The sequence below is a fragment of the Miscanthus floridulus genome, chromosome 2 (assembly GCF_019320115.1).
Source record: "Miscanthus floridulus cultivar M001 chromosome 2, ASM1932011v1, whole genome shotgun sequence".
NCBI lineage: Eukaryota > Viridiplantae > Streptophyta > Magnoliopsida > Poales > Poaceae > Miscanthus > Miscanthus floridulus.
In genome coordinates this window covers 6,109,353-6,118,529 of record NC_089581.1, presented here as the reverse complement: position 1 = coordinate 6,118,529, position 9,177 = coordinate 6,109,353, and the positions used below count along the sequence as shown (strand labels likewise).

Sequence of the window (9,177 nt, the reverse complement as noted above, 5' to 3'; positions counted from 1 at the left end):
TTTTTTGCCCAACTTTTAGCAACTTTTTGTTGCAAAATCTTTGCCTTGGCAAGTTTTGAAAGCCAACCAAACAGGCTCTAAATTTGGTTAAGATGTATAGATTGTAGCCAGCTTCCCCTACCTTAGCTACCTGATTGCCAAAAGTTTTGAAATGGCCAATCCAATATTCTGTTTCTTTTATGAATTGCATGCACAGCATCAGTTCTGAATAGCAAGTGAAGTGGGAACGAACGACGACACAGCTAGCTATAGCCAGGAGTGCAGGGTTTTGTGAGTTACCACTCGATTACTCTGGGATGAAAGTGAAAAGGCGAGAGGCAATAAGTAGGAGGTGGCTTTTGACATGCGCGCTTGAGAGGCCATGATTAACCGTGGAGATGCATGGGCGATCATGGGCGGGCGGCAAAAGATGGGGCAAACCAGCAGAGTCAGAGAATGCTTGCTTGCTCTCTTGCACTGCACTGCCACTGCATCGCAGCAGCGCAGGAGGAATCGAATGAAAAGACGAGATGGATTCAGAGTCCACCTGTGCAATGTTTCCATGTCTCCTGTCAGTCAGTCCCAGCCCTCCACGCAGCACCATGCAGATGCAGTAGTAAAAAAAACAATGCAACAGTGTACCAAGTACTCCTAGTCCTACCATGCATGCGAGAGCAAGCAAGCAGCAGGCAAAAGCTAGGGATCTTTGCTATGAGCGAGTGAATGTGAGTGAAATGTCCAAAACCATAAAGCAGCTGCATGCCGGATTGCTGGTCCTGAGATCGATCGTGTGGCCGTGGGCTGTGGGCTGTGGCTCTGGATCGGCCGGCTCTCACCTCGCCATGGCGCCATGCCCGTGTGCGTGTGCACCACACCCATCATCAGTTTGTGTTACTATGCACTGTTGCCCGTGAGAAGCAGCACGCATGTTGCTGCAACTGCAAGCAGGCATGGAATGAAAAAAGGGAAAAGGTCCGGCCGGCCCCAAAAGCTACTTTCCCCACAGGCGGGCAGGGCACCGGACACGATCTACAGCTTCGTCCTTCCTTGCTCTGGAACGGACGCGATGGAAGCAAGTACATGCATGCTCTGTCTTCTAGATCGAAAGCGCGCGCATCACACGCATGCATGCATCTACCATCATACCACGCATGCAGCATCAGGCGGCGCTCTCACAAACTGTTTAGTTTAGCCGAATGATCGATGAACAGCGCTGTTAGTTATCCTCTGATTAGGATGCTGAGCTGAACAATGCAAATAAAACCATGCATATGTGTACGACCGTAGCTAGTGCTGTATGCCATGCATGGTACGTCGCCCGATCCTCCAGGTACAGTAGCTTTTGTGCATACAGGCAGGCAGCTACAATGCTAGTAGTAGTAGGCTACAGACCGTGGCACAGTTACGGGCACTTGTCCCGCGGCGGATTCAGATTCAGTTATATGATTGGGGCGAGAAAAAGAAAAAGAAAAAAAAGACGATGGCGACCGTTCCTAGCCTGTCCTCTCCTCCCTGCTTGCGCTTATTGCACTCGCAGCTCACAGAGGCATACTACGTACTACAGAGACGCCGTTCCGATCTTTTCAGCCCAGGCCAGCAGCAGCAAGTGCCACAGCTTTCGCGGAAAGCAAAGCTGCACTGCGCTGTGCGTGTGCGCAGGCAGGGACTCATGGTGTGGTGGCCGGGCGGCCGGGCCGGCGAGCAGCGGCCGACGTCCATCCGGCCGGCCACCGGTCGCTTTCGGTCGTGGTCGTGGCATTGATTGCTGCCGCACGCAGCAGCGGGCCGGGGAAAAGTCAGAGGAGAGGAGCTTTCGAGGTCAACACGTAGTCCTACGTACATGTACGCAGTACGCGTACAGGCGCAGGCAGGCAGGCCCCCGGTCCGGATCCTGTTTGCCTGTGGATCGGTCGGACTCGATCGCCGCGCTGGTCCACGCTGTTGATCGGAGGACATGGACAGACAGACAGCCCGGGGTGGGTCAGCAGCCGCCGAGCGTGACGCGCCATCATCAGCTCATCCAGTAGGCGCGGGTCAGGCACCAACTGTTGTGCTGTGCCACTTTTGCCATTGAAATTTCCCCACGCCGGCGCCGGCGCCCGGCAGCACAGCTGAAAAAAGGAAAAATACTTGCACCTACGTTCCTTTCCTATTCTTTGATCGGCCCAGTTGATCTTACGGCCCATCTCTCAGAGCAGCTCATGCCAGGCAGCCCATGTTAAAATACTAGCCCATGACAACCGGCCCATGTCGTAGTAACAGAAACAGCTGGCTACCTGTCAGGACTCAGGATAGCAGTACAGTGCTAGCAGCATCGGCGGCAAACGGGTGGAAGTGCAAAGTTCCTCTGACGACCTCTTTTTTTTTATAACAAACGCTTTTATTAAAGTTAGGAACAATTTACATTAACAAGGGAGAAAGGCTCCCAAGAAGCCTGAAAGAGTAAAAAGATCTAAACAGACAAGAAGGTACATGCGACTGGTTAGAGCAGGAGAAGCAAGGAGAGGAAACAGAGGATCTTGCTTGGGAGGCAAGACTTTGAGCAGATACATTATCCACTCTATTTATTTTGAGCACTTGGAACCTCTTGTTCTGAACTTGAAAACTGAAATCAGCTGTAAAAGGTTTGATAGACCAGGGCTTAGAACTCTGGAACCTGTCATTTATAATGTTGACCAGAGTTTCGTTGTCTGAAAAGAAGGACACTTCCTGAAGATTGAGGAGCCTGCAGCATCTCGCTGCTAGAGCTAAACCACCTGCTTCAGCCACCAAAACAGAGGTAGAGCTGTGCATCCGAGCCTGAATAAATAGCTGGAACCTTGGAGATGGGTGGAAGTGCAGATTCCAATACCTGCAGATCTTGGATGATTTCCTCCACCATCCAGATTGATTGCAGCATCTACATAGCATCTGGGGCCACTAATAAGCGCAGGGATGGTATATACCCTTGGGCGCCTTGATGGAACCTGTTGTTGTTGATCTGTATATGCAGGATCATCCTCTGCCAGCAAAAGGTTTGTAGCAACAGTGATGTGTGCATTCGTTTCATAATGAACCTTAAGAATGGTCCACCTTTTGTTATTGAACCTGATGTCATTCCTTGCTTTCCACAAGTACCAGAGGGAAGTGAAGAATTTTTGTATTCTTTCTGGTGTAGAATCTTGAGGCAGGATTGCAGCTATTGCTTCCTGAACCCCGTCTTGGTCCTGAGGAACAAGATGAGTTCTTAGACTGTCTCCAACCATGAGTACCCAGACACAACACCCATTCTTTGGTTTGGGTACTGCATAGTAAAAATGATCCGCATGCAAAATTCAGCTTCTCCAACAGACGACCCAAATCACTGTACACCGGTAAAAATATCTCCTCTCTCTTCCCTCGTCACTTCTCTTCCCCTCCCTCCCTCTTCCTCCCGATCTCCCCTTGCCCTCTCTCTCTCTCTTCCTCGCTCCTCGCCGGCCGCAGATCCCGCGCCTCCCTGCATGCGCCGCCGCCCACCCGCCTCCTTCCCCGCCAAGTGCCGAGCCTCTCCCTCCCTCCCCGCCGAGCAGAGGCCCCGCCGGCGAGCTCTTGACTCGCGGCCGGCGAGATCCAGGCGCGCGCGGCTGTGGCCCCCCGGATCCAAGCGACGGTGGCTCCCCAAGCTCGCGCGTGGCGGCGGACCCCCGACGCTCTCTCCTTCGTCAACTCCTCCCGCGGTGGCCCGCCTCCTCCACTCCACTCCTCCCCGAATCCGCCTCGCCACGCCGCGCCGCTCCGAGCGCTCCTCGCCTCGAGCCCGCCTCGCCCCGCCGGCCGCGCTCCGCCGCGGACCCGCCTCGCCGAGTCGAGCTGGCCGCGCCCTGCCCCGACGGCTCCTACGGGCCCACCACCGCATGTTTGCGTCGTCTCTCTTCGAAGACGCAGAAATGCCTTCCGACTCGCCGAGTAACCAGAATGGGTATCTGGTTTCCGTCTTCCGTTGGAGGGTGATTTTGGTACCCAAAACACTGTGCATGGCGCATTTTTTCGTTTGGGTCACACCGTTGGAGACAGTCTTAGAGGTGGGTCTGAGGAGAACCAAAAAGCTCTGGCGAAATCACAATCAAAGAACAGATGTCTGTCTGTTTCAGTTCAGCCACAAGAGCTGCAGGCTGTATCGATGTGGCTTTAATATCTACCTGCTCTTTCTGCTGTTGCTAGAGCATGCCGAAGAAGACGCCAGGCAAAAAGTTTTGATTTTTGGCGGTAAAGAAGTGTTTTTCCAAATGTTTTTTAGAACGGCCTGGGTGTTATCTGTGAGAGATCTTGCACTCGGGTTTAAATTTAAAGGGACATGTTGAGCACTTAAGAGCTAGTTTCCTCTGACGAAGCCCGCAAGCAACACGACCTGCCCGCAGACAACACGACCTTGCAGTCAATTGCAGCATCAACACGACAGGCCTACAACCAAACCACCGCAGGCAACACGACCTTGCTGTCAATTGCAGCATCAACATCACAGGCCTACAACCAAACCAATTTGAACCATGAGACGAGCCCGGCAGCGCCCATGGCCGCTCACCACAAGCATCGTACACCATAGCAAGCAAGCACTACACCACCACGCACCAGCTAAATATTGAAATAAGGCCACAGCTCGAGGTCTCGCACGACCAAGGCCACAGCTCCAAACAAACCGCGCAAGCACATGATTGCTGTACAACTTTTTTCTTCTTCATATTTCTCGACTAGTCCCATACACCGAACCGACCACACCATGTCACCATAAGTTTAAACTCGATCCACCATAACGAAGCCCGGCTTGGTTTACCACGGGCACAAGGAAAAACCTCATTTTTTGTCAGGTTGATTGTTAGACTACTACCAAAGGAAACCAAGAAAACAACACACCAGCGAGCTGCCCATGTCGACATACACTTCTCCAGCCAACTGACGGTCACGGTTGAATCACGTCAGGTAACTAGATTCATCATGCTTGCTTCCCAGCACTTTCCTGGGCAGCGTCAGTTCCCTGGGTAGGGACACTTCCCTTGCCAGCATCGCTACCCTGGGCAGCACTGCTTCCATGGCCAGCTTCAGTCCCTTGGGCAGCACTGCTTCCCTGGCCACCTTCACTTCCCTGGGCAGGAGGACGGCCCTGGACAGCCTTGTAGCACGCCAGGCTGCAGAGAGGGAGCAGCGTCTTGGAGTCGCGGTACTTGTACGGGTTTGTGCACGATGGGCCTGCACACTTCTCCCTTGGAGGTGGATAGCTGATGAAATGAAATCAAGCAGGTAGAAGGGAATCAATCACAAGTTAAGACTGCAAGAGGAGAATAAACCTGCAGAGCTGCAGTCGAAATGACTAAATGAACAGATATAAGTACTAGTGATCAACGTAACCTGACAGGTTTGGAGTTAAATATGCTCGGAAGCCCCATACTCTCAGGGAATGTAATCACAGTTCCAGTTGGGCTCATGACAGTCCGGACACAGTTTTTCCTGTATTCTTCCAATCTTGCTTGTTTTTCCTGGAAAAGAGAGAATGCAAAGATAAGTCCATGATAGCAAATAGGGAAATGCAGATACTGTCATGATATCAAATAGGAAGTTGTACCCTCTCTTCCCGTTCTTTCAGCTTCTTCTCTTCCTTTTTCTTCTCAGAATCTATACCCAGTATCTTCCTCATTGCTTCAGCCTGTACAGTTTGAGGTTGTAAAATTGCATCACGGTCACCCAACAGAAAAGAACTGGCAAATAAAGCTCTGAACTAGAAGCACAGAAGCAAACCTGTTGTTCTTTCTCTGCCTTCTCAACTTGCATCTTACGCCTCTGCGCAGCTTCTGCTTTTTTGGCTTGTATCTCCACATCTGAGAGCTTCTCCTTTTGCCCTGTAACATAATTAGTGATGGAATTTGTTAAATGTTAAATGCAACAAAAAGCTCAAAACATAAGCTAAGAATTTACTTCTTGATGAAGCTGCTGGTAATCCATCAGGAAATTCAATAAAGCTTTCACCATTCCCACCCCTGCCTTGAAGGGCTCGCTGTCTTGTTGTAAGACCAGGGGTTTCAATCTTCACATCTTGAGGTGAATCAGCTTCCTTTAGCCCATTCTTTTCATCCATCTCAGATTCCTCCTCTTCTATAAACTCATTGTCATCCCCTAAATTCAACTTCTTCCTACCATCCCTGCCAGATCGAGACATTCTGAAGTCCTCGTCCACTTCATATGGGGTGCTCTTATTTTTAGAAAGCTTGGATAGCTTCTTTTTCTTGAGAGCATCATCACCAAAATCATAAGCTTCATGGCCAGTGTTCACAGGATCTGGTGCAACTTTAGCCCCTTTGAGTTTTTCCAGGTAGCGCAATTCACCATCTTCATCATCAGAATCTCCGTCAAGTGTTTTCTTCTTAGGAATCCTTTTGCTCTTGCGAACAAGGTCAGAAGACGCAGAAATTTTGTGCCTGTTGCCATGTTTTCCTTCAACACGATTACCATGGGTATCTTTGTTTGCTTGACCAGCAGAATCCTTTTAAAAAAAAGGGCGAGCAAGTAATGAACACTTATGTAATGACAAAAGAAAACATAAACAGCAAAATAATGAACATATATATTCGATAATTGGTAGAAATAAGAATCCGAACTTACAATTACAATTTAAGTCAGCCAAATCGTCGTATGAACAGTAAGCCAACATTGCAAAGCAAGAAATTTTTTTATCAAACATGCAAGAGAGCTGTGTATCATTATATTAAGAAGAAAAGGATAAGGGGATTGACGCCGTACAAAACCCACTCACTTGCAAAGCCATGATGAGTATGGAACCAAAATTAAAATCAGACTCCTGCAGACAACCCATACTGAGCAAAGATAACTAAAATCTGAAACATAGAAGCTGTGTTGGCCCGACCTGACCACCAAAGTTTCAGATCCTCAATATGCGAGTCACCATAGATTGCTAGCGAAGATCAATCTTTCTACGAAGGGGGAAAAAAAGAGGCGGATGCGGAATACCAGATCTGACCAGACCAGGGTTTCCCTGCGCACCTTTCCCCTAGCGCCGCCCCTTCCCTGATTCCTTCCGCGGCCCCCTCTTGCGCCCCTGCTCGACGAGCCTCGTGGCATCTCTCCCGGTGGTGGTGGCAGCAGCGCGGAGGCCACAGCAGACTTGCAAGCGAACCCTAGAAGGGGCGCAGCAAAGACCCTATGGACAGAGTTAACCAGCATGGGACAGAGATGGAGCCAGCCAGAGGAAGGATATAGGCTTTACGGCGCACGAGAGGAATGGGGAAGGATATAGGCTTTACGGCGCACGAGAGGAATGAGGAATTGCTGCACTGATGGGGACGGTATCGATTATGAAAACGGACAGGGGCTGTATAAAACAGAAGGAGAGGGGAGGAATCAAACAAGTTTGGGAAAGTTAAAGTTTAACAGCATTAAACTGAGCCAGCAAACTTTGGCCGTACATGTAGAAAACTGGAAAGTTTTGCTGGCATTCTGGTATGTATCCAACCTTCAACCAAAATAATATGCCAGTATTAACTGAGGGGTGAACACATTCTTTAAAGTATCTAAGTGGACAAAACTAGGTGATAAGTAAAGATACGAAAGTACATTATGATCTCAAGCACATTGAACAAACCTTTTGCTTGTATTGATGAATAGAGCCATCCGACGTGGCAGGAATGCCACTGCCACCAGCATCCTGGCCAATTTTGGTATGTAGGGTTCGATTAATCCCAACAACTTTGAGCTTTACTTTTCTCAGCCTATTTTCACCAGGCACAGAGTCATCTCTGGGGACCAACTGTGGGTTATCAGGGGATCCATTGTTTCTTGCTGTGCACTCTAGGGCAAGAACACCATCACTTCCATGCTTGGCGGCATCCTTCGTTTTGCTGCTCCGACCATGGCCATCATGGTCGCCTCCAGACCGCGCGTCACTCCTATGAGCCGTGGAGCCCTTCATTTCAGGGCTGTTTAGGTGTAGCTCTTTCCTCCGATGCCCACCAGCTTCAACGCCAGTGTCCTCGTCATGGGGAGCGCTCCGAGACGGCGGGCAAATGCCATTGTACTCAGAGGTGAGCTGCTCCGTGGACCTTGGCTTCCTGGATGCGACACTCCTTGGCTTCTTGATCACAGCATCAGTGGCGTTGAGCGGAGGGTTCCCGCGCCCCTCCATTACACCACACGCTTAACTCCAGACCAAGTGAGCTTCGCGCCAGCCAACTCCGCTGCCTGCATGTATCAAACACGGCATTACAACTAGTATATATATATCATTCGTTCATTCCTTATGAAAAAAAAAACTCATATATGTCACTGAATCAAGTTGCAACCACCAGACAGACGATAAGCCAAATAGACCCTCTAACATACCTGTATGTGGGATAATCAAATCCCTCACGAATGAACCGAGATACATAATCGCCCAACAAACCGCCGGCCATGAAAGCGAGAGCACAGACTGAGAGAGCCCAAAAAAAAAAAAAACCGAAGCAACTCGCAGCCTCCGCGAGAGAGCGGCACGGGAGCTGCAGCGAACGCCGACGAGCAGCCGCGATCCGCAGCGTGAAGAATGAACCTCGAACCCAAAACCCCTCGAGCTCCCCCCAACCCCCGACCCCCCACCACCCCACACACACCGAGAGAAATCAAGCAGCGCAAGCACAGGAGAGCAAACGAAAAGCCCGACAAGCAACCGCGGCGGCGAGCAAGGACCCTAGGAGGACCGAGGACGGGACACGGCGAGCGACGCACGGGGGAGCTTTACCTTGAACGGAGTGGCCCGACGACGACGGACCGGCGGCGGCGGCGAGCCGGTGGGGAGGTAGGGTTAGGGTTTGTGGCGAGAGCGCGAGGGCGAGAGTATTTGGGCCGGGCCCGTGCGGCGTGACGAGGTGGAGGGGAAGACGAGAAGAGTGGTGCCGGGTGGATGACGCGGGTGAGGACGGGGGGAGGGGGAGGAGCGCGCGGGTGGGGGTGGGCGGGCGGGCGGCTGGGGCTCGTGCTGCTGGCTGCTGCTGCTGCTGCTGGGCGACGCGTAATTTCTCCCATCTCTCCCTCTCTCTGCACGCTCAGCTCGCGCCCCCGCTTGCTTTGCCGTCAATCCCACCACGCCCACGCGCGCCCGGCACAGGCTATCCCTTCCCGTTGCCTTCTCCCTCCTCTCCTCTCCCCCCTTTCGCTGGCTGGATGGCGCCCCCTCCCTCCCGCTACGGTTCTTTCCGG

At 51.5% G+C, this 9,177-nt stretch overlaps 1 protein-coding gene across 1 annotated transcript; it reads right to left on the bottom strand.

Moving 5' to 3' along the window:
- Positions 1 to 4,652: 4,652 nt before the first annotated feature.
- On the bottom strand, positions 4,653 to 9,153 carry LOC136537760 (uncharacterized). Its single transcript, XM_066529718.1, has 7 exons — positions 8,720 to 9,153; positions 7,589 to 8,184; positions 5,908 to 6,472; positions 5,731 to 5,831; positions 5,558 to 5,638; positions 5,344 to 5,471; positions 4,653 to 5,213 (listed from the first exon to the last, which is right to left on the bottom strand). Exons 2-7 carry the CDS (start codon positions 8,126 to 8,128, stop codon positions 4,931 to 4,933), a joined length of 1,698 nt encoding a protein of 565 aa, XP_066385815.1. The 5' UTR covers positions 8,129 to 8,184; positions 8,720 to 9,153; the 3' UTR covers positions 4,653 to 4,930.
- Positions 9,154 to 9,177: the final 24 nt, after the last annotated feature.